The sequence below is a fragment of the Atractosteus spatula genome, chromosome 2, assembly GCF_055471065.1.
Source record: "Atractosteus spatula isolate fAtrSpa1 chromosome 2, fAtrSpa1.hap1, whole genome shotgun sequence".
Taxonomy (NCBI): Eukaryota; Metazoa; Chordata; class Actinopteri; order Semionotiformes; family Lepisosteidae; genus Atractosteus; species Atractosteus spatula.
In genome coordinates, this window is record NC_142707.1 from 21,569,864 (window position 1) to 21,595,018 (window position 25,155).

At 37.1% G+C, this 25,155-nt stretch overlaps 1 protein-coding gene across 1 annotated transcript in view; it reads right to left on the reverse strand.

Annotated features, from left to right (window-relative positions):
• Positions 1 to 6,964: 6,964 nt before the first annotated feature.
• The window catches only part of LOC148839443 (exostosin-1-like), a 399,059-nt gene continuing 380,868 nt past the window's right edge, over positions 6,965 to 25,155 (reverse strand). The window contains exons 10-11 of the mRNA XM_088933943.1: positions 18,888 to 19,059; positions 6,965 to 9,428 (exon numbers count right to left, since the gene is read on the reverse strand). Of these exons, the coding sequence (XP_088790069.1) occupies positions 9,243 to 9,428; positions 18,888 to 19,059 (358 nt within the window). The 3' untranslated portion in view covers positions 6,965 to 9,242. The remainder of the gene's footprint in view (positions 9,429 to 18,887; positions 19,060 to 25,155) is intronic.

Consider the following 25,155-nt stretch of genomic DNA (forward strand, 5'->3'; position numbering starts at 1 on the left):
AATTGTTTATCCTTTCCAAAAAATAAGGAAGATACTTATCTCAAATTTGAAATTTCACTCATCTCCTTTTTTAAAATAGAATAATATATTCCCTGACATTCTAAACATACCAGTCAGAAGAAAATGTTTAAAGGCAGAGAATAAAAAAGATTATTCATTGATCATTTAAGGTTCTTTCAGTTTTGGACTTTTTACATTAGAAAAGTGTTGATGGGGGAGAAATCAAAACTAAACATTTATACAAATAATTTTCTACTTTGATAACTTGTCTTTATGGTAGGAAGACATATCAAACCCAAGTTTGATATCAAAACCTACTGTATATTAAACCAAGATGTCTCACTAGTTCAGGTAAAACTCCCTCTACACCTACGACTGTAAGGCCAAACATAACACCAACATGACACCACAGTTGTAAGTCTGATCACAGACAATGATGAGAGGGCCGACAGGGAGGAGGTCAATCTCCTTACAACGTGGTGTGAAGACAACATCCTCACCCTCAATATCAGCAAAACCAAGGAGCTGATCATTGATTTCAGAAAACTGCAAAACCGTCATGCCCCTATCCACATCAATAGGACTGAAATGGAAAGGGTCAGTCATGGTCACCTCACATGGTCTCTCAACGTCACTTGTCTGATTAAGAAAGCGCAACAGCGCCTGTACTTCCTAAAATGGTTGAGGAAGGCTAAGATATCTCCCCCAGATCCTCACTAACGTTTACAGATGCACTACAGAAAGCATACTGACAAGTTGCATCACAGTGTAGTATGGCAACTACAGTATTACTGACCGCAAAGCCCTACAGCGGGTGGTGAAAACTGCCCAGTCCATCACTGGGGTTGCTCTCCCATTCACCCAGGACATCTATGACAGATGGTGCTTGAGGAAACCTCTAAGCATCATCAAAGACCCACACACCCCTGCTACAGACTGTATGACCCTCTACCATATGGAAAACGGTACCGGAGCATTCGGGCCCAGACTACCAGACTCAGAGATAGTTTTTACCCCCGCACTATCAAACTATTAAACTCCCAGCCTCTCTCACCTATGATCTGAACCCTTACAGTGCCTTCTCTTTTTATCAAAACTCAGACACACATTGGAATCTACTGTACCTCTACCTCACACGTCAAGAAGTTCACTCCCCATAATTTTCTATCCTTTATTTCATTCTGTTGATGTATGATTTTGCACAACTGATGTTGTTTTGCACATTACCTGTTGTCTCTGTCTTTCTTTTCCTTATACAATTGTATTGTTGTTTTTTTGTACTACTTACCATCTGAGACCTAGCTAAATAGCATTTTGTTATACCATATACCTGTGTATGAGTATAATAACATTAAACTTGAATACATTTGAATGAAACTGAAGCAGACAATGATAATGTATTGCCAAATGCTATTACATCAAATATTTGTCTCAGAAGACAATTAAAAAAAAAACACCTTAATCCCAGCTGAAATCTAACAAATAACACAGTCAATAACATTCTATCAGTTCTCTACAGGGTTTTTCAGAATTTGGTTGTGTTGTATAATGTAAGGAAACCTTTAAAAGTAACTATATATAAGGTGAAAATCAACTTGCCAGGTTTAGAATTAAATTAGAAAATTTAGCAAACTTTTACTGACAGGAGATCAAAACTACAGTGTTTGTGGATTTCCAATTCATGGTAACATGCTGATTGTGGTTATTGCCAGAAAAAAAAGGTTCATAGCATTCTCCACTGGGGTCTTTATTAGAGCAATGACAAAGCACAGACATAACACTACACAGAGATGTCAGGTACTGTATAACATTACTTCAGTCAAGAAACATTATTGATCATGGTGAATCTTGTTGTACAGTATGTAGAATATTGTAGTTTTATACTTATTTATTGTTATAGCCAATAGTCTGTGGTCAGTAATTAGCAGTGGGGTTTAAAACAATCTACAGTATTATACAGTGTAGTGCTTGAAATATACCAATGGTCCCAATTTCTTAGTAGTTTCACTAATATTTCAGAACCTTTTCAACATTTAATGGCAAATAATAAACTGATTCACAAACATGTATCCCAATGAAGATTTTGTAGATATAAAAACTATCTTTGTGTTTTTGTAACAAAGTAGACATTTAAGAGTCTAAAAAAAAGAACATGTTCCAATATGTTGAAAGTGAGTAAAAACTGCTGTCTGTGATTGTGTTATACTGACCTTAATTTACTGTAGTATGTATGTTTAGCATGCATATCACAGAAATACCAGTCTGGTACATAAACTTGGAAGAGAGCTGGAGTCTGCAGACAATGCCTAACCAAAAAGTATTTTGCAATCAGGCAATAAAATGTGATTGTTTTTTAAACAGAACAAGAGGGCACCTTGTTAACCCTGAGTAGTAAAAATGCCAAACAAACTCCTTTAACCTTGAAAAGAAATATCCTTCATCTGTCTTCTTGTTGTGTGCCCCTTCAAGGCTTCAAGGCACTGCTCAAGAATATTAATACAATCTAAATCATAAGGTTTTTGTTTTTGACATTAAGTGGTATTAAAGGACAATCATTTTTACCTAACCAAAGAGGTCTAAAAGAAAATTACCCATGCTTTTGGTGTATCAGTGTTTTTCCATCAACTGTCAAGTTCGTAATTCCTTGGATATTATTAGAAGTTGATCTATTCATTTTTGATTATTGTGAGCTACAAAAGAATTAAACTATTCACTACACAAACTCCGCCTTGGATAATTGAGTTTCCTTCTTCCAGTCTACCATCCTTAGGTGCTTGTTTTTTTTCTTTCTATGAACTTCATTGAATGAAGCCTGATGTGCATTTTAGAAGAGATGGTTGATTATCACATTGGTGTTAAATTAATGTTTCAGGTGGGTAGCTGCGTCAGCATGCGTAGGCTGCAAAGGAACAAGTAATAGGTTTATTCCATGCTGAAAAAAAGAAGAAAGAGAACACAACGTTTCGGCCGTGGAGCCTTCTTCAGGTGTGAGAGAGACAGGGCAGTAGGCAAAGGTAAAGTAGCGGGAGAACAAAGGTTGGGAGGGAGGAGGAGTGAGAGGCGGGAGCAGGGGACAGAAAGAGAGGCCAATCAAGAGGTGTGAAGTCAGAATGGGTGCAGAGAGGTGTGAAATGAAACTTCCAATGAATGGAGAAAATTTAAAAGAACATTAGTCTGTCGTTAAGGGAAGGGAGAAGGTGTGATCCTAGCTGCAGAATAATTTTAGTTTCGGTGGTCTTTCTGATGTATGAGTTTGGAAAACCGTCTTTGAGAACACAGACGGAGAGATTAGAGTGGTCGTGGCCGTCAGAGGTGAAATGAGAAGTTTCATTTCACACCTCTCTGCACCCATTCTGACTTCACACCTCTTGATTGGCCTCTCTTTCTGTCCCCTGCTCCCGCCTCTCACTCCTCCTCCCTCCCAACCTTTGTTCTCCCGCTACTTTACCTTTGCCTACTGCCCTGTCTCTCTCACACCTGAAGAAGGCTCCACGGCCGAAACGTTGTGTTCTCTTTCTTCTTTTTTTCAGCATGGAATAAACCTATTACTTGTTAAATTAATGTTATCTGCAATGTGACAAATTTCATAAACTAAAACTTTACCATTCAATAAATATTTCTGGCATATCAGACAAAATGCAAAGAGAGGTACATCTTATAGATGAGTCAGGCAAAACATGTACAAGGGTGACATTAAGAACACCTTGACTCACTGGAGTAAGCCATTAAATGAAATGTATTCAAGAAAAGAACTTTGATATAAATACAGTAAGAGCAAGTAAATGCAAAAAGACTAATTATTGAGCTTTTAATTTTGGATATGCAGTCTCAAGTCTTGTGTACAGGTATATTGTTTTTTATTCAAAGTGAACTGCTTTGAATCCAATTAGACTTTTAATTTTGCTATTTTTGCAATAGCAAACTTCAAACCTAAATTACAAAATGACTAAATATTGGCCTCGCTTTCTTACTGCTGGATGCAAGAAGCCTCTGTTGTTAATTGGCCATAATTTAAAATTACTGTAGTTTAATCTCAGGTTTAGTTGCTTGAAGGGTATCTACTAACTCAGATGGGAAAGTCCTTTTCCATACATTGGACTGATCAAATGATGCAAAAGTGGCTCTTTCTATTTTCCTGTGATGAGGGTTATAGAGGTCATTAAAGATGCAATTTCACATCAATATGACAAGTTAAATCCAAGCTAGAGTTTAGAACAAATGGGTGCACCAGCAGGACATAGATGTTAATGCGACCAACAACCAGCAGTTTAATATTTACAACAGGTTAAAAGGCCATCTATTATTTAACTGAAAAAATGCCATGGCAGCCATCTTCTACAGTACAGCATCGTGATCTGTTGAGTGGTTCTGAGTGAAAGTGGGTTTCTATACTCCAAAAAGAACCATAAGCATCCAAATAGAGATAAGAATTGGGACCCAGCAGAAAAGCAGTCGCATTAAAATACAAAATACCACCAACAATAAAGCCATGAAGCAGTGAAATATATTAATAGTTTTTGCCTGAATTAATAATGACTCATAAAAAAAGCATGTGATGTTTTTTCACGTGCAGACATCCTACAGTTTCAATTGTGGCTTTCACTCATTTAGAGGCTACACGGGAAAAAAGCTCCAGATCTTCTGGGGGCTTTCTCTATATTAAATAAACACAATCGGCAGTTTGTCCACAGGGAATTTGAATATTTTAAAGCCATATTCATATTAAAATATAGAGACTGTTCATCATGTGATAATTGTCTATGTCAAAACACCTATTTAAAGACACATTGCAAATATGCCAGATAAAATCATCAATGCAGTTCAAATATGCTTTTTTTGTGGACCTTGAATTGCTCAGATGCAAAATTACACAAGGCTAAGTCTTTCCCAGTACTGCAGTGGGGTTATAAATCTATCTCTGTGTATACGCTTTCTTAACAACATGGTCCACCAGTGATGTATTAGTTGTTGTTGGGAAATAAGAAAGGTAGCCTAAAGTTGTTTGCTGAAAATGGAAATGATTCTAAAATAGGAAACATTTGTGTGAGTTAAAAAAAAACTGTTATGTATAACAGTAATTTCAATTGTACTGTATCTTTACTGATTATTTGAAAGTAAAGATCTCCAGGATATGCATTTGTGTATCATAACACAATGAGAGCAAGAGATGTACTGTAGAGGGCAGATGCATTCTCAGAGGTTAAAATAGGGAGCTGTGGTCAGCATGCGTAGGCTGCAAAGGAACAGTAAAGGTAAAGGTTCATTCCATGCTGAAAGGTATCTTCTAGAAGAGTGAAAGGTAAGAAATCTTTCAGCATGGAATTAACTATTTGTTCCAGATGCATTTGTAGCTAAGGGAAATGGAGATGAGGCTGGAAACTACAAAATCCAGAATCCTTTCTACCAGAACCCTCCCCAACAGATTTAGATTTTTTTTTCTTACCTGTGACACTCCCTATATTAATTAAACTGGAGAAAATATGCAAAAAACAAAGATGAAGTCCCATATAAAAACATGGAAAGAAAAATAAATGAGGATAGAGCCCCAAAATATTATATTTCACTGGGGCTGTAGTATGACTCTTTAAAAGAGTAAAAATGATAAATGATGACGACGCTAAGAATGATAAAGATCCTTTATTACTATAACAAAGAGGAATTCTATGGCTTGTTTCAGAAAAAGTCAAATCTATCTCAGTATAAAAGTTAAATTCACAACCAATCATAAATTCCTTAATTTTGTGATTGGAAAAGAAGATTGAATATTAGACAGTATTTGCACTGTTAATAGTGTGCTGGTATTCAGAGTAAAATGTGGCATTATCTTTTTCTTTACACCATAAAAATGCACCTGGTTTCTCTGAATTTCATAATGTACTCTGTTTTTAAATTCAAGTAATTTTCAATTCTCTAGCAATTGTCTTTTTTCTAATTATGGTTATTATTAAGAATACCTGTGTTAAACATCTGTTAGAACTTCTTAATAAAAATATGCCACAAAATGTTATTAATACACATTTTTACAATTCTTGGGCTGTAGATATTATTCACTTCACTGTTATGTAAAAGTATGTTTAAGTGCTGTTTATGTAAACAACACAGCACTATGTACATACTGAAAATGTGATGTTTATAACCATTTTACTTCATTTCATCCATGTAAAAGCAATGAGACATACTATATTGTTGGAACTTTAGGTATTTTTAGGAAAAACTACAATTAGACACAAAATCTCATGGATGTCTGTGGTAGTATGACATTACCGCATTGTCTCAAGATAAAAAAACAATACAAAAAGGCATGGTTATTAATAGAACACAGAAGCACCTGGACGTGTATATAAAATTAAGTTTAATGTTTTGTATTTTTTTGTATTGAAATAAGAAGGCTTTAAAAAGAGCAAAGAAATTATTTTTTCTGTTTTCTGCATTTTCTGTATGTGGAAGATCACAGTGATAACTGTACTCTCACAAGTTGTGGAATAACAGGGTAGCTATCAGTGGATTTAACACCTGTCTAAAACTACCTGTCTCATTTAGTCAATTGGTGTCACATTTTTAAATGACCTAATAAACATTTTTTAACTGAACGTAAAACATAAATTAAAAAATACATTTTTTTTACTGTTACATTAAATTAAAATTTTCTTGAGTACACTCAAGACATTGAGAACGGTCCACAGTATATTTATTATAAAATGTGTAACTCTTTTTTTAGGACTTAAAAGGTATTAATTGTCATACAGTACATTTGGTGTACTTGAAAACCTGAATAATAAACCTAAACTGAAATGTATAGAAGAAGATTTTGAAGGAAATAAAGTGATTCACTTTTTCTTATTCTCTTGAGGAAAGGAAATGCTAGACGAGTCTCCTTTGTTGTGTGGAGTTTGTACAATTACTGTAATGTCTAAAGCACAAGCAATAAAAACTACCTGACAATACCATGATAACATCAGCATGGTGAAGTGAAGACAAACCTTTAATGTTCAGAGAAAGTCACTGTAACAAGGAGCTGGTTTTCAGAAATCTCTTTACATCATCACATACGCTAAATAAGAAAGGCTCCCAAGTTGCTGCCTCTAACTTTTAACTGTTGGTTTGCTATGCCTTTCTCTTCAACAGATGACTTACAACAGAATATCTCTAATTTCTCAAAATACAAAGAAATTCATAAAAGTCTGATTAACAAAAATATTTTTTTACATAAATCTCTTTCATAAACTCTGTTATTCAGGAGAGTTGTGGGCAATCAGAGACACTGCACAAGAAACACTGTGACGGTCAGAAAGCATGGCTATTATGTTACTAAATTAACTGGCTCAAGTCTGTCAATCACCAGTCCTCAAAGTGTCCCAGGGATGTTGTTCCACCTGAGCTCTTACTTAATTGAGCTCATTATTTGTTTAGTTTAACACACTTGTGATTTTTCCCAGGTTTCAGCACAATAAAGACTGCTCTCTTACACAGTTCTTAGACACCATCATTTTAATAGTGTACTGTATCTTTTAGTCATTAACTGCAGAGTAATCCTGTGTAATTAATGTATGCAAACTGCTTAATGAAATAACTACAAACATAGGTGGAGCGAAAGAAGAATATGACTGTGATATCCTGGTGTTTAATTCGTGTGACTTTTATTCCATGGCACCAAACAGTATAAAATGAAAACAATTATGTTTTCCTTAAAAATGACGTTTCAGGAGGTTCATACTGTTCAGCGTATCCAGAATTCAGTTACAGTATGTGAATGCATTATGTGACTTAAATAAGAAATATTTTTCTTTTATTTAAAACACAGATAAAACATATTTCAACATACTGTACATGTATTGGATATACAAAGGGCCCTTTAAATGTTGAAAAAAGAGACCCACTGACTTGTCTCCCATGCTTTTTGGAAATTGTCATCAGTTACTACTGTAACTACTACCATTAAGGTTTTAACTGTTTCAAAATGAGGCAAAAATTAGGTTTTTGGAAATTAATCTGCTGAGCATGTGCAATTGAGTAAAATTTATGATTCAGTTATCTGATATAGTGAATTTGTCAGGACATCACCAATTGGTAACTTAACAAGAAATGTTTAGATAGCTTATTGGGGTGCAATCATTTGTTTATAAAAGGTTGAGGAATATCTGACAAGTAAGCAATACACATAAAACAGAATATTGCAAAACCAATAACCAATAAAACAAAATAAACAATAAAAAACAGTTCAAATAACAATTGATGAGCATAAATAAGTAAGAGAGAAGATGGAACAAACCCAAAGCAAAAGTGGATCCTAAATGCCAGATGAAAAACCTTTTGTTTAAACATTTCCACTAAATGTAAGCTAATAATTAATGTTGTTCACTTTAAAAGAACAACAATTTTGTGTCCAGCAAAGTTTTACAAGATTTTAAAGTTAAGTATGACCCCTTGTATAGATTTAGTTACAGTTTAGATATTACCACCCTTGTTTTGGAGGTTCTACACTGTGTAAATGTATTGTGGACAAAGACAAAAACAACACAAAAGGTTATTTGTATCATATTCTTCCCATTATCCTAGAAACTTATTTTTGTTACACTGACTCATTAGTCACAGAGAAACAATTAGTGATCACAGTTTTGAGCCAGAAAAACTACGTACCCACCACCTTAACATGTTTATCAGGAGCTGTTTTTGGCAATAAACATAAAGCATAAAGGAAAGTAGAGCAGCCAAAAATGAATTTCTCATTTGGAAGCCCCAGTAATGAAACAATATAAAAGCAACAGATACAATGCTGAAGTACTTCTTTTCCAGCTCTTATCGACTCTTCCATTGCATTCTTGTGTTTTTTTTCTCCATACTTCTGCAAGAAAATGGAAGGATGCTTTGAAGGCATCAGTGACGAGATCTTTGCTTTTCTCTTCAAGATGTAACAAGTAATATCCAAATGGATTTTCTTTAAAGGAGGCTGATGATCACAGCAATCTGTTCAATGTTAATGATCATGATTAATCTACCACAATTCCTTGGAATCCAACTCACAGGTACCACACATTGTACAATGTTTCCTGGATAATCAGTACCCAGACCACAATTATTAGAAAATGGTCAGTTGTTGCATATTTGTAATAAACTATAATATACAGGTCAAGTCAGAGTAGATCATGATAGTTGAGGCAACCAAGCAACATTTCAAACTCTACTAAAAAATGGGCTGATCTTTCATTTGTATCCCAGCATTAAAACAAATCCATTCCCTTCTTCTAAAGCTTCTCAATGTCCCTGTACTTCTTTCTCAGGATGGACACCTGGTCCTTGAACAGCACAGGATCCAGTCTCATTTGTGAGTGCAACAAGGGCATGAACCCAAACCAGCTGCTGAAGGAGTTCATGCAGGCCTGCCGCTGGGCAAAGTGGTCAGGATCAGCCCAGCGTGACGTCTTGGAGCCCTGAAGACAAACCCAGAGGACAGAGTTGAGACACATGTGCTGACATGACAGATGCACTAATGCAAGTTTGCTTACTAGAGCAAATGTGAAACCTTTTATGTTTACTCTAAATGATACAGTATGCTGTTGTTGTAACTACAACTTCTACCACAGGTAACCAGCTTTTTGTTTTTGTGACAAATTAAAATTAAATCACATGCAATCTGATGAATTACATGTAAGTAAAAAACTTAACTAATATTAAAATAACCCGAGTGTCAATTTGCAATTGAATAAACACTTGTTTCAGAACTGATAGCTTAATTTCAACTGAAAAGAGTTTTCCCACCAGTAAAATTCTTTGTTTCACTGGCAGCTTTTCAAATAACAAAGAACAACACAGTACAGTTTATTTCTTTTGAGATTGACCCTACCCCACATCTGTATAGTCTTTAAAGCCCTGCTACTAAAGGTAATGCAGATATTGCTACAGAGAATGTGTAATGTAATAATACAAGACAAGAAGAAAAGATGAAGGTAGACTCTTAAAGTGCTTTGACAATTAAGACATTAATCAACACACTGATGTATAGACTCATCAGTTTGCCCCTGGCCCAACCATCGATCAGGCCAGATGCATGTCACAGAACTGCCTGAGCTACTGCTATCAGAATTAATCTCTTCTTTAGGGATGAATTAATCTCTTCATCCCTAAACCAGATTAAAATGGCTTTTATTCTAAGAGTCTTTAATAGGCTATATGATGAACTTCTTGTATATTTATACTGCATGTTGGCAGGAGAAACTGTGGGGTCACCTACATATCATACTGAAATCTTACCAAAAAGTGTATAAAGGCTTGTGAAAAAAGGTCAAACAATTTTATTTATAATTCAGTGAAAAAGTAAACCCCTGATAATGGTCTATATTATCATTCATTTTATAGTTAAAACACAATTAGATCTTAAGAAAGTCTTATTAAAAGATTAGGAGGACTTGATTAAACATACGATATATTGTATTTGGATTATTCAGTTGACAAATGATTCAAAAGTCCTATCCTAATAATAAATAAACATATGTATACAGTATGTATAAATATGTAAACATTTACATTAAGTAACTGGTGGCACCTTCTTAAGTAGCAAAGACCTCAATGAGGCATTTCCTGCAACTGTTTATTAACTCTTAAAGTTTATTAACTGTTTATCTCACATCAGCTTTTACGACGTTTGGTCATTACTTCCACATAGAACTGGATGATTTTCCAGGTTGCTCTTGAGGAGATCTAGGCAGGATGACTGGTCCTGATTAATATTCACTGACAGTGAATGAATTGGAATCCAAATGTTCCAAACTAAATGTTTCAAATACCTCAGCAAACAGGGCTCTGGTAACCAAGTCCTCAACAACAAACCAGGCAACAGAAAATTAGCTGGAATTACTCAACCTCTCTTATGGTAGATGAAGGTGGCAGCAGTATGAGACCTCCAATTACTATTGCCTCTATGCCATTTGGATCAATGTAACGTGTTGTGAAGATTTGTGTGGAAGCTGGTGAATCAATGGTTTCTCTACAATAAAAAGTTGTGCATGGACATCTTCCAGCCCCAACGCACAATCATTACAGGTTTTCTCCTAAATAATCCTTTCTTGGAATGATGCTCCTGTTGTCCTGCTGAAGATCTTCTCATTGACCCTCCCAATGCAGGGTCAGAATCTCAAGAGGCACAGTGGAAATGGTTTTTACAGCCTGTCAAATTTAGGACAGATGTTGGGTACATCATCGACCTCCCTAGACCTTCTGACTTGACAAAGGCCTTTTAGGTCCAAACAGGAGTCACAGAAAGGTGTGTCATGGACCTTAAACTATTTTCAGCATATCGGAGAGCCATATTACATTTCATAACAACCTGCTGAAATGTAGCTGACTTACCAGATGTGGTTAAATAATTTTAATTTTCAATTATCAAAAATTAAAACTAACCCAACATGAGTCATTAAATTCCAGTAACCTGATGATGATGCATGTAGCATAACAAAAATTGTATCCTGTATTTGTCTTTCTAGTCAACTTTAGGTTAATAAAAGACAATTATTCTCAATCATGAGGGATTGCCAACAAATGAAGGCTCACACACCCCTCAGAAATGTCTCACCTTAATATCCACACAGGTTAGGTGACTTTAGAAAGTTTAAATAACCTGAATTAATTCGGATATAAGCCAATGAACAGCGTGAAACAATGTTCAAGAGGAATATATAGTAACTGAGAGAGCATCATTCCAAGAAAGGACATTGTCACGATTGTAGTCCCTCCCCCTTAAGGGCGCTCCGGCTCTTTCACTTCGGACCTGATTTTTTGCACCAGCCCCTTATTCCAGCCTCCTTCCAGCCCCCCTTAAAAGCCAGATGCTGATGTTAATCCGGGCTCTGCTCTGGTTTCCGTACCAGGCGAGTCCGGGACCTGTAAGCGCCTGGCTCCGTTATGCTTTTAAGTTTCTGTACTTGTTCCCGTTCCCGTTCCTGTGCTGGTTCCGACCCGGTTCCTGTTTTTAATCATTTGTCTAGGATGGACCGCGACCCGGTTCCTGTTTTTATCCTGTTTGTCTTGGATGGACCGCCCGGCTTTGGACTTTTGCTCCATCGTGGATTCCCCTTTTGATTCCTCTCTGGATTGTTCGCCTTGGCCACACGTCCCCCGACCACCAGCACACCAAGGACACGCCCCCTGTTTTCATCCCCCTATCCTGCATGCCTTTTTCCCTCGTGTATTCTCACTCAACCCCGGATCGTGTCGTCCGCATAGGGTCCGGAAAGAACGCTTTCGTTACAGACATAAAACATGTTTGTGCACATACTGTATCCACAACACACCCTCTCAATAAATGACAAGTCTGTAAAAAGGGTACATTTAACAAGGGGAATCTTGAGGAAGTTCATAAGAAAAAGATTAAAAAATAATTTGTATGATAAATGTGTATAAAAAGATGTCCAAAATTGAATGAGGTAACAGATTGTTTGAAAGATTAAACATTTAAGAATAAGATTGACAGGAAATTGAAAAAGAAGACTGCTACTGACTTATAAATGCAATGGAAATTATTAGGTTTTGATAAGAATAATGTCCAACATTATGGGCAACATACTAAAACAGAATGACTAAAGGATAAACTGTACAGATGTGATTCAAAGCAGAGAGGATCATTTTTCTGAAATAGAATTTGTCTCTTTCATGAAGGTTTAGAAATTTTCCTAGAAATAAGTAGTTTATGCCAATTCTTCCATTTCTGGGGTGCATTTAACAAAACGTTCCAGGTGTCCACAGAGTTCTAACCCTCAGTTTGTGTGCATTATTATTACTTTTAGAATTGGGATTCTATGTCATGCTGTTCCCAACAGCTATTGAATTTCAGCACTTGCAGAGAAATAAGGCATGATTGCATAATACAATATGCAATTGGTTTTGGGTTTTATGCTGTATAAATGCAGGCCCTTTTGTATGTTGTATACAGTATACAAAGTTTAAATAAGTTCATGTAGGTAACTGCATGATCATGAATAGGCTGCAAAGAATCAGGTAAAGGTTTATTCCATGCTGAAAGGAAAAGAAAAGGTCCAAAATGTTTTGGCTGTGGAGACTTCATCAGGTGTGAGGGAGAGAGGGAAACCAACAGCTAATAAAGCAAGGGAGAACAAAACACAGGGTAGCTGAGAGGAGGCAGGGAGCATGAGAGAAGGAATATCAACACTCTGGAAGAATTGGAATAGAGATGTGAAATCAAAACTTGCAAATGAATAGAGATGATTAGAAAGAAAGAGAAGAGAAGGTGTGAGCCTAGTTTCAGGACAATTTTGGTTTTGGATGTCTTCCTGCAATAGGAGTTCTGAACCCCTCTGTGAGGACGCAGACGATGAGGTCAGTATGATCATGCCCATTAAAGGTGAAATGGGCTTGGAGAGATCTTTGATCCTCACAACTCTGACATGTTCCCTGAAACAATCTCCCAGTCTCCTTCCCATTTCCCCAATATAAATAGCTGGGCATTTTCTGCAAGAGATGCAGTAAATAAGGTTGCTGGTAATACATGATGTCATCTGGGTCATCTGGAATTGTCCAGAGGGGCCTTGAATGTGATATATTAACAGGTGATACTGCAAGTTCCATTGCAGGAGAAAGTGACTGATGTGGATAATTGCTGTGGGCGGTCAAGGGAGCTGTGAAAAAGAAGGTTGTGCAGATTAGATAGTCAGCGATATGAGATGATGGGGCAGTAGGTGGTCAGAAAAGAGGGTACCAGTGGAGGGATCATGCTGTAAGATGAAAAAGTGGTCATTAATGTTCATGGAAATAGAAAGGGTGTTAGGGTGGAAGGGAAGCACCAATGGAATGCAGTTGTGAGTCAGGAAGTCCATGTCACCACTGCAAAGTTGTCGGAACCTGAGGAACTGTGAAAAAGGGAGAGAGTTTTTAGCAAATGTGGGGTGGAATGAACTGAACAGGAGATAGCTGTGTGAATCTGTAGGTTTGTAACAGACAGAAGTAGGAAGATTGTTAATGCATAGGTTTCTGTCCAGAAATGGAAGAGTAGTGGAAGATATATGAACTGTATACTTGAGGGATGGGTGGAAGTTAGTGAAATAATGCAGGAAATGCTCAAGCCAGTCGTTAGAGCATGTGGCAGCATTGATGCAGTCATTGACATGTTGCCTATAGAAGGTCAGGGATAATGACGGTATAGGAAGCAAACAGGCATTCTTCTACCCAGGCGACAAAAAAAAAAGAATAGCTGGGTCCCATTCTGGTGGCCACTGACCTGCTGTTAAAAAAGGCTATTGAACGAGAAGGCATTCAACGTGAGGACCAATTCTGTAAGATGTACTAGAGTGTGGTAACTGAATCAATCACTGTGCATTTGTCCAGTGTGTGCATGAAACATTCTGGTCCCTGAAAATGGAAATCATCAAAAAGTTGGAGAGCATGGTTAGTGTCCTTAATATATGAAGGGAGCTCTTCAACCAATGGTCTCATAAGGCTGCCCCCCCCCCCCCCATATTTTAAATATCCTTTTTAAAGAGCATAGTACTATAGTTGCATGTTTACACTTTAATGCTGTTTCATTTCTAAATTAAGTACAAGAAAGACAGTTTGATGATTGTTAGTGGTTAGTATTCAGGCTAAAGTGTCACAAGTGGAGATGATAGGTTGATAGTTATAATGGGATAGGGTGACTCCATTCAAACACATGTAGATTAAAAATAATTTAAAAAGATCAGAATGTGACCAACATTATTTATAAATTAAAAATCACTTAATAATAAGCCTGTGTATGGACAAGGTCTTTTATTTATTGGTCTTTGCATGTGGGTAAGTAAGAGTGATGAGTTTATCTTTTGGATAAGCATCTTCAGGACTGTCCAGATCCAGTCTCGATACTCCTAAAGATGGATGCCCACTGCTGGCGCCTTGTTGTCTAGCAGATAGCATGTGCAGATAGGCACATCTGAACACAATCTTAAAAGTCACATGGTCAATCATGACAAGACATGGTCAATCATCTGCAGGGTGTGGGAACCCTCTCCACCTTGTGATTTCTTGCCCAGTCAGTGACCATATTTTCTTTGGGACTTAAACTTTTATTCTCAAAGCAAGTGAGCCTGTGCGTTAAGATAGAATTCTGTCTGATGTGTAGTCTGCAGCAGCACCTCACTACCAGTTAGCAACCACCATGCATCCGTATCTTCAGCGGCGTAATACGGTTGGACTTTTGTTGACATGCTTGAATATAGCATTATTCAGCAAGAGTCATTATGCCAGGAGCAAACCGAGTTTCTCTCCTTTTTGTGTGACTTGCACTGACTAAACAGTCATCACCCTGTGCACAGACTTTGTCCCCTATTAATCTTAGCGCTGACCTGGACAATTCATTTGAGGGAATCGATCGTCAGTGCGAGGCTACAGCAGATCTCTCTCCCTGATACCTCGAGCTGCCTAAGCCTGCAGAGCATGCATTGGACAGCATAGTGATTGACCCAGTCAGCTGTTTCTCCATCCTTCTGCACAGGAGCTATGAATCTATGGTTGTGGATGAGTATACTTCAATATTCATCATGACTGCCCTTGAGAAATCAATTGTTTTGTTAACACATGTTGATATCAATTTAATTCATTTAAGTAGCATTTACATATGAGCATCTGAATGTTGATTATGTTAATGAGTCTGACTTGGAAGTGTAACCAATGGTATACTAAACGCATTATTCTTCTTTTGATGTATCTCTTCTTCCTACTTGCTATTGCTTGATAATTCATGTAACGAGCTGCCGTCTGTATGCTGGCAGACTCTTATGTATTTACCCTGAATGTTTTTATGTAAACATTGTTTTATACGCATATCAATGAATGTATTACGTGTGTCAACTAATTCCTTATAACCAAAGTAAGCTCACACAATTTATTGTTACACAAGGTACAAACATTGTGCCAGTAAATTCACTCAAAACCCCTACATCTCTACCTTGTACCTTGTGTAATATATAGAAATACTGGAATTTCTTTTAGTTTAAACAACAGCTTAAACATATGTTAAAACTGCCCAGAAATTCAGTTCTGCAAATGCACTTGAGATAGAGCTACTCTATTCGATCCAGCACCATGAGTTGGATTTGTCAGTTCCTGTCAGAACAAAACTACAGCAAAATAAAATACAGAAGCCTATCCAAACAATCTCACATGACATCCCATAATCAAACAAATATGTTTTAATCTATGATGTGGAAACAATAAAACCAAAATTCAAGGCAGCAGCTCACCAGAACACTACCATCACAGATGCTGAAATTCAGACACCAGTGTCAACATTTCAAACAGAGTCAGCCCCATACAAAACAGAGGTACAGGTAATAGTTGTTGAGCTTGTAGCTCAATAGCTTGTAGCCCAGATTCATTCCTGTGTATCCTGACATCATAAGCAAACAAATCCTATTATATATATTATTATTTTCCTCAATTCTTAAGTCTTTGTTTTGGATTTTAACTATGCAAATATTTCCATTTCCGTATCGTGCGAGTCCGGGACCTGGAAGCGCCTGGTCCCGTTAAGGTTTTAACCTCGGTTCCCGTTCCCGTTCCTGTTCCCTGTCCGCCGGTTCCGGCCCGGCCTTCGTGTTTTAATTCCGCGTTTTGATGGATCTCCTGGTTTTGGACTTACCTTTCTGTTTTGGATACTCTCTAAGGACTACTCTTTTGGATTGTTCGCCTCGGCCGCACCTCCCCCGTGCACCAGCGCACCTTGGACACGCCCCCCTGTCTTCAGCCCCGTATTCCTGCATGACGTTTCCCCAGTGTTTCCCCACTTCGTCCGATTGTGTCGTCCGCATAGGGTCCGTAAAGAACTGTTCGTTACAGAATGCAGAGCCAACACCTGGACCCCGCGGACGGCACCCTGGCAGCCTGGATTCCATTGTTTTTTTTTCTCTCCCCTTTTTTTTTTTCTTAGGGCTTCGGAGCCGCCCTGAAAAGGAGGGGCGTATTGTCACGATTATAGTTCCCCCTCCTTAAGGGTGCTCCAGCCCTTTCACTTAAGACTTTATTCTGTGCACCTGTTTCCTATTCCCAGCCCACCTTAAAAGCCAGGCGCTGACGCTCATCCGGGCTCCGCATCTGATTTCCGTATCGTGCGAGTCCGGGACCTGGAAGCACCTGGTCCCGTTAAGGTTTTAACCTCGGTTCCCGTTCCTGTTCCCTGTCCGCCGGTTCCGGCCCGGCCTTCGTGTTTTAATTCCGCGTTTTGATGGATCTCCTGGTTTTGGACTTACCTTTCTGTTTTGGATACTCTCTAAGGACTACTCTTTTGGATTGTTCGCCTCGGCCGCACCTCCCCCGTGCACCAGCGCACCTTGGACACGCCCCCCTGTCTTCAGCCCCGTATTCTTGCATGACGTTTCCCCAGTGTTTCCCCACTTCGTCGGATTGTGTCGTTCGTTACATCTTCCAGCTATGGGTGCAGAACCTTAGCTGCAGAGCCACCAGACTGCCTCTTTATATTAATAATCTAGCTTGTGGTATACTCAGTAGATGATACCAAATATAGAATGATTAGCAAACAGTGTAGAAACTGCAAATTTTAAAAAATATGTAAATAAAATTCAAGAGTGGACAAACTCCTGGGAGATGACAATTGCAGAGAGTTACTTGTAGCTAACAAAATCACAAACTATAAAAACAAAACTGAAAAATGATACTTCAAGAAAAAAAACTCTTCTTAGTGAAGCTACATACAATGTCAAAGTTGGCACATAATATTCATACTCTATATAATGTGCAATAAAAAGGCTGTAGGATATATAACTAAAAGGGTAATATTTAATCAAGGAATGTAAAATTCGAATTGTAATATGCACAACTAAGAAAGAACTCAGTATTCAGTACAGGTCACCACAGTCAGAGATACATAGAAATGATTGCTGAACTATGTACATTCATGAGCTCAAAAGAATATTTTACAGTGAGATGTATACAGATATATACAGTAACTTTTCTTTGGCCTTGGACAGAAAAGACCATGACGTGAAATGATTCAAGTATTCAAAATCTATAAATACACTGATTATCTCCACCAAATGGATAAGTAGAAAGTATCTAGTAGTCTAGAAGTCTAGAAGTAGCTACACAGCTGTGTTATTGAAACCAATACCATACTTTCTTTCAAGAAATAGCTTCATAAAAGCCTCAGATCAATTTAATAGGCTACCAAAAATTAAATGAGCTAGATAAGCCCAATATCCTGTTCTCTTACATGCTTATTTTCATTCTGTATGGCTGACATTCTTAAGCCAAGAATCAATTGTAAATTACTATTATAATGCTATAATGTGTTTTTTTAAAGAATGAACTTTAAGCATTAACTTGAACTCTCTGGGACTCTCTGGGAAAGTACGGAAGAAATCTAAATGCTTAAGAAATGAAAGAAGAAAAATTAAAACAATTGCTATAGAAACCAAGTCTACAGCACATACACAGAGTATACAGTTTATAGTGTATACTTTTTTATTATTGCTTGAAACAACTGGACCTTTCTTGGGCACATGTGTTGCACTTTAAAAAAATGCATTATGAAAATTCCTAATGAGCAATTAGTTTTTGCTATTTGTGTTTGTGATACTGTGTTTAGGTGGAGTTTTGGTTAGACATATACTAAGTAATTTGCCTAGAGTTCAATATTTCCTAGTTTATTTCCTTATTCTAGGTGTGATTCAGCCTGTTTGGGTTTCCTTTCGATTGTCAGTAATTAACATGTACACACCAACTGAACATAGTTACAGTATGTTTATATTAAAAGGTTCTCATTATCAACATCCTGTTAACCACTGTTTTAATAAACACTCCTGAATGTGCATATTCAAGAAAGATAGAAAACTAGAATATGGAATTTGCTAGATGGTGAAATGAATCTCAAAGAATTCAATCAATATTTGTACCTGCTGCATCATTGTTTCCTTATACTGCTTTTTCTGTGTCACTTTTATTGGTGGAAGTTTGGTGACTGCTGAAACCAGGAAATTCATTAGGATGTCTTCACAGTTGGCCATCTGATCCACCATGCTGAGAAGGCTTGCTGGTAGGTAGTAAGTGTACAAGTAGTGATAGTACCTGGAAAAAATCACAATAGCAATTAGCCAGGATAACTCACTGTATATCTACTGTAGGATACATTCTCTTCTGGCATTTTGTCTAATTTTTCTGAATGAATAATTTTTGAAGGAAAGATGAAATCATGGTTTGTTAGGATTTGTCTTTGGGTTTAGTTTATTAACTACTGTGATGGTGTTTTTGGATGGAATTCACAGTGAAAATGCAGCAGGGTGTCATGTTGGTTTCTCTTGTGTAGATTTCATGTTCTTTGCTGACCCAAAGACACCACCCATCTCTCAGAAATATTCAGGTCAGATTATTCTACATTTCTGCCATTCTCCATAAAGAATATGGCAGGGTTTTACTGTATATTTTTACACTACAACTGGTACTGTTACAGACATGAGAAAAAATCTGCATATTTGCAAAAGATGAAATGTATCAGCAAACATACACAAATTTATATTGCTTTAAAATTATGAAGTTTAAATTGCTTTTACTTTATTAGTGTTACATGCATCACTATTATAAGCAGCAAATGTGGACTCCTGAAATTTACTATCTGTATATAGGCTAATATTTTTATCAAGAGATCTTCAATGTTGCAGTATAAAATAATAAAATATGCATAAGGTTTAAGGTAGGTATATAACTGTGTACAAGTATATGTACTATAATACTCATCCATGTTTTACCTTTCATTTACAGTAAATCATAAGAAAATTATTTGTTTTGTGTGTCTAAAAGTTGGCTTTCCAGGGAGATAATATTTTTATTCTTTTTGTAAACAAGCGGTAGGAACTGTTTTATTTCAAAAGAATAGGTCAGTGTTGAATACAGTCTATAAAGTATACTTAATTTGTATGTGTTTAAACATAAGAGATTGATCAGATTTTTGGAATGTGAATTGCAGTTTCTAGTTAGTATTATAATATATATATAATACATATTTTTAAACATTAGGTTCAGTATAACACTGAAAATATATATATATAGAGAGAGTATGGGGGACAGCATTATAGTGCAGTGGTTAGCATTGCTGCCTTGCAATGATGGGACCCTGGGTTCAATTCCTCTGATGCTGTCTGTGTGGAATTTGGATGTTCTCCCATTGTTTCCTCCCAAAGTCCAGACACATACTAGTAATTTCATTCTAGGAAAATGTACTCTAGCGTGAGTGTTTGCATGTTTGTGTCTCTGCGATGGATTGGCGCCCTGTCCGTGGTGTATCCTGCCTTGTGCCAATTGCTTGCTGGGATTGGTTCTGGTGCCCAGCAACCCTGTATTGTTTAAAGTGGTTAGAAAGCTAGAAAAGTTAGAGCTAGAAAATGGATGGATGAATATTTCCAATAATCACAGCTGTGATATTTTAAATCATGAGAGGATATAAAGATAAACAAATGTCTAATATTCAGAAAGCTAAATATAGTATTTGCTTAAATGGGATCCAGTGAAGGCGCAATGAGTGCTAGTTGTATTAGGGAGATATGTTTCTGTGAAAAATGCAGAACACTGGTCATCCTGTACTGTTATACTTCATATTTTGAAAACCAATGCTTGGATGATTATTTACTAGGGAAACAACAGCAACCTTATTTTGAAAGCTAAATGAATTATTGTATGTTTTTCAACTCATACTGTATACATAATTTATATATATCAATTGAAAAATATTAGGTGTCAAGCAATGTCAAATAACTGATCCCATTAGGCAGGTTTTGTAGAGCTGTAAAGTTGTGGACAGATGCATTGCATAACGGATAAATAATTCTGCTTAGGAATATGTGGTGGAACATGGATCATTGGAAGACATAGTTTTAATAAAGCCTCATTACAAGGTGTTACAGTACATAAGTTTTCTTTATGCATGGACAATACATTTATATAAATGGACTATGTAATTGAAAGCCAAGGAGCATCTGAATATACTTTTGAATATTTATTTCATGATCAGATGTTTCTTTTGCTGTGCAAAACAAGTTTAAGGAATTTTAAAACACAACTGTTACTCAAAAAACAACAACACTGGAACAGTGCCAGTCCTGATTCCTAAATTACAATAGTTTTAATTAATTTTAACTTAATTTCTAAATGTCTAAATTATAGGTATAGTAACGCATTCTGGAAAATATGTTGAAATGTCACTGCTAGAGCACTTACAACAGAATGTGATTAAAATTTTGCCATTATGGGCAAAACACTGGAGTTTACTGAAGCAATAACAGACAGATCTGCCAGGTTTATTAACCTGGTTAACATAACAGAATAGATACTTATAAATTCTGCTTGAAATGCTTCCCTTCAGGACCCATACATAATTTGCAATTTGCTGTAAGCACCCAATCATTTACATGTTTTGATGATTAGGTGGACTTTTTTTACTATGGTGCGTTAACATTGTGCAGATACAGTGGGGAATCTTTTCAGAGTGGCACATATCTTTGCATATATTCCGACATTTCTACATTGTGCTTTGTTTGATTTGTAAGAAAATCAATAAAAAGTTATTTTAAAAGGTTTTTCAAATGTAGTGTTTATACACTATTGATTGACGTGTGTGATATTTTTACAGATTGTCCAGTTATTGATAGTCTGTTTTTCTAAAATAAAAGAGCTGCAATATATATTCTTAGACACGCAATCCATATTAGAACGTGGAGAATATTCAGAAAAGAGGATATCCTGAATTTCTTGGCAAAAGGCAGAGAGAAAATGAAAATTTCTCCTCCTGCCCCAGAAAAAGGATGTCATTCCATTGCAGGGTGAGTCTCAACAAATCAGGACATCGCTTTGTACAGCAGGAGGACAGTGTAGCGGCGAGGCTTAATAATAAGGCAGAATTAAGTGTTTCTGAGCTTCCCAAATGAGGCCCCATTTCTCTGTTCATCTCTGTGGTGCAGCCACAGAGAGACCATTAGTGCAGGGTGATTTAAGGTCCTAGGACAGCTCCCAAAGGGGGATGCACTTAGCTAAGCCTGGCTATCATGATCAATGGTCATCCATTGGCGCCTATCAGTCTAGGGAGTGCCGAATGGACATCTGGACTGCATTCCTAAGTGTCAGCAGTAAGTGACTCATATCTCACCTTGATCAACCAATCAGGGACTGGTAGGGCCGAGTAACCCACGTGGGACTCTGATGCCCATGGAACTTTCAGCCAATGAATGAGCTGAAGTTCCTCCAGGTAAAAACAGGCAACACAGAGAGCCTGAGAGATTCAGAAGGGGAGATTCAACAAGATTCAGTAAGATTCTGGAGAGGATTCTGTGGACTGTTCTAAAGGGAATTCAAAGGAGAATTCCAGGGCAGGACGGCCCAGGAGCAGAAGGCTCCCAAGGGCAGGACATTCTCGCAGCGCACCTCCTGACCATCCTGAGACTCAGCCCGGACAACCACGGAACGGCCAGTGAGTCCGAGTGCCAGAACTTTCCTTTGTTCTAAGAGTCTAGAGTGGAGGTTGCCAGAGAGTAACCAGCAGCAGGCCTCGTGAACAGGTCGGAACTGTGGACAGCTGAATCACTATTCAGAACTAACGCTTCATCAGGAACGAACCGGTCCTCTTCCTGACTTGCTGGGACCCACAGTCATCTTTTCTCCTGTGCGCAAACTTTGCTAGTTAAAGCCAACACTAACTAGCAGGCCAGTGAGCATCTGCAGCGCACCGTCGCAAGCCGCACAGCACAGCCTGGCACCGAGCCAGACAGCGCGGATTGGACAGCAACAGCCTGCAACTGTTTCTTTGTGCCCGCAGGAGATCTGAATCCCCAGAAATTGGATGAGTATTCAACTTCAATGCATTACAGCTCGAGAATTCAATTGTTATCCCAACCAGTTGATATCAATTTAATTCCTAAGAGTTATGTACTTGTTTTGAGTATCTAATGTAGAAGTTGTAACCAAGTTCACTTTACGAAACGGTCTTAATGAATGATATACTGAACGTATGTCCTCTTGATATGTGTAACACTTTGTAACTGATTGAATATATACCTTTTGTATTCTGATAACCCTCTCGATAAGATCTGTTAGGTTTATATGCATATTCTATGTATTAATAAATGTATCCTCGTGTATTAGTACCTGTGTGTGTGCGTTGTTTGAGTTATGTCGCATGGTTGGACTCTAAAGCCATCAAAAGAATCAACTTTGTGATTTACTGCTACAATTAATAATTGTCTCAGTAAATGCCCAAACCCTACAGAACTGGTGCCTTCAGAGAGCCACTACATTACATATTTGGCGTCCCTGAACGGCTATGAAACATTACAACAGGAACAATGGGGGTAAACCTGAAGTTTGTGTGACCAGAATCCTAATCCCGACTCCACACAGCCCCCACAAATACATGTACAAGTTTTAGTTATCTCAGATGCACTAAGGAGTTATAGGATGTTACTGTATGTTACTGGATATTATTGTATGTTACAGCTATAGACAAAGCCTCCAGTAGTATGCTCAATCATTGTAACAAATTTGACTGTTATTTATTCAGGTCAGTTGCTAAGAAATCAAATTTACAATATAATTTAGCAGTATTAAATTCACATTGAGCAGAGTCCTCAAAAACCTAAATAGTTTTTCTCTCTACATATCCATTAAGCTAAAATCACAATTTGTGCATTACAAAATACACATCTATCAGGATAAACTGCTATTAAATGTCTGTAACTGCAGTAGATACCACCAAAGAATAAATAGGGAAAGCAGGGCACTGTACATATAATGAAAAAGGCAGAGATTAATAATTTTAAAGATTAATAATTCTACTAATTCGAATTCTAATATCAAAATAACTAATAGTTTGCATTTTTGTTTTCTCTTTGAACATACTGTAGCTAATAGATTGTCAATTAAATATTTGCAACAAATTATCCTGTAGTTTCTTACAGTTTCTTCTGTATGTATCCCTTCTAGCTTTGTCAAGGACAGCAATGTGTATTTGAAAGCTATCTTGAATGTTACTAATTTATCCCCAAATGAACATATAGAAACTGTTAAAGCTGTAATTAATCTGAGAATAAAAATCAGAATTTGTGAAAATTAGCTAAAACAACTTTTAACATCTACAGTAGTATCTGAGACCTTTAAAGTATTAGCCTGAATTACTGTTTGTATTCTAGAATAAATGATAATATTTATCGAAAAAGAAATAAAACAAGAAATAGTTTTACAATCTAAGTAATAATAATAATAATAATAATAATAATAATAATAATAATTGCTTACACTTATAAAGCATTTTCTGGACACTCCACTCAAAGCGCTTTACAGGTAATGGGGACTCCCCTCCACCACCACCAATGTGCAGCCCCACCTGGATGATGTGACGGCAGCCATAGTGCGCCAGAATGCTAACCACGCATCAGCTATCAGTGGGGAGGAGAGCAGAGTAATGAAGCCAATTCATAAATGGGGATTATTAGGAGGCCTGAAGAACGGCACCTGTTTACAGTATAGTGTCCCCATCACTACAGTGGGGCATTAGGACCCACATGAACCACAGGACTGGCCCCACTAAAACCTCTTCCAGCAGCAACCTTAGTTTTTCCCAGGAGGTTTCCCATCCAGGTACTGACCAGGCTCATACCTGTTTAGCTTCAGTGGGTTGCCAGTTGTGAGTTGCAGAGTGATATGGCTGCTGGCCATATCACTCTGCATACCATATATAAAATATATAAAAATACATATACCATATATAATAAAAAAACTGCTGGCTGCAGTCCGTGGTCTTGAACCCAGATCTTCAGTGATTGCACTTTATTCGGAGGATTTGAACCCAGCCTCTCACAGACAGCAGACTAGCACGCTACACAAAGAGCCACAGCACTGCAAAAAGTAAACTGCCCAAATTTAGATTGCATACAAGTATAACACTGCTTGATAAGAAAACCTTTCCAGTTTAAGTGTAATGCACTAATGTAATATAATTTAATTAAACATTTAAGGTAGATCGAATCAATACATCTAGTTCTAAATATTGAAAGTGAAGACATAAGCACAACACGTTTTCAGCTTTACAGAATTTTAATCCACAAAGGTGTGAAATGATTTTTTTCAAATAACTTTTTTTAGGCAAGAAACTATTTTTTACTTAAGTATAACTACTGTTTAAAT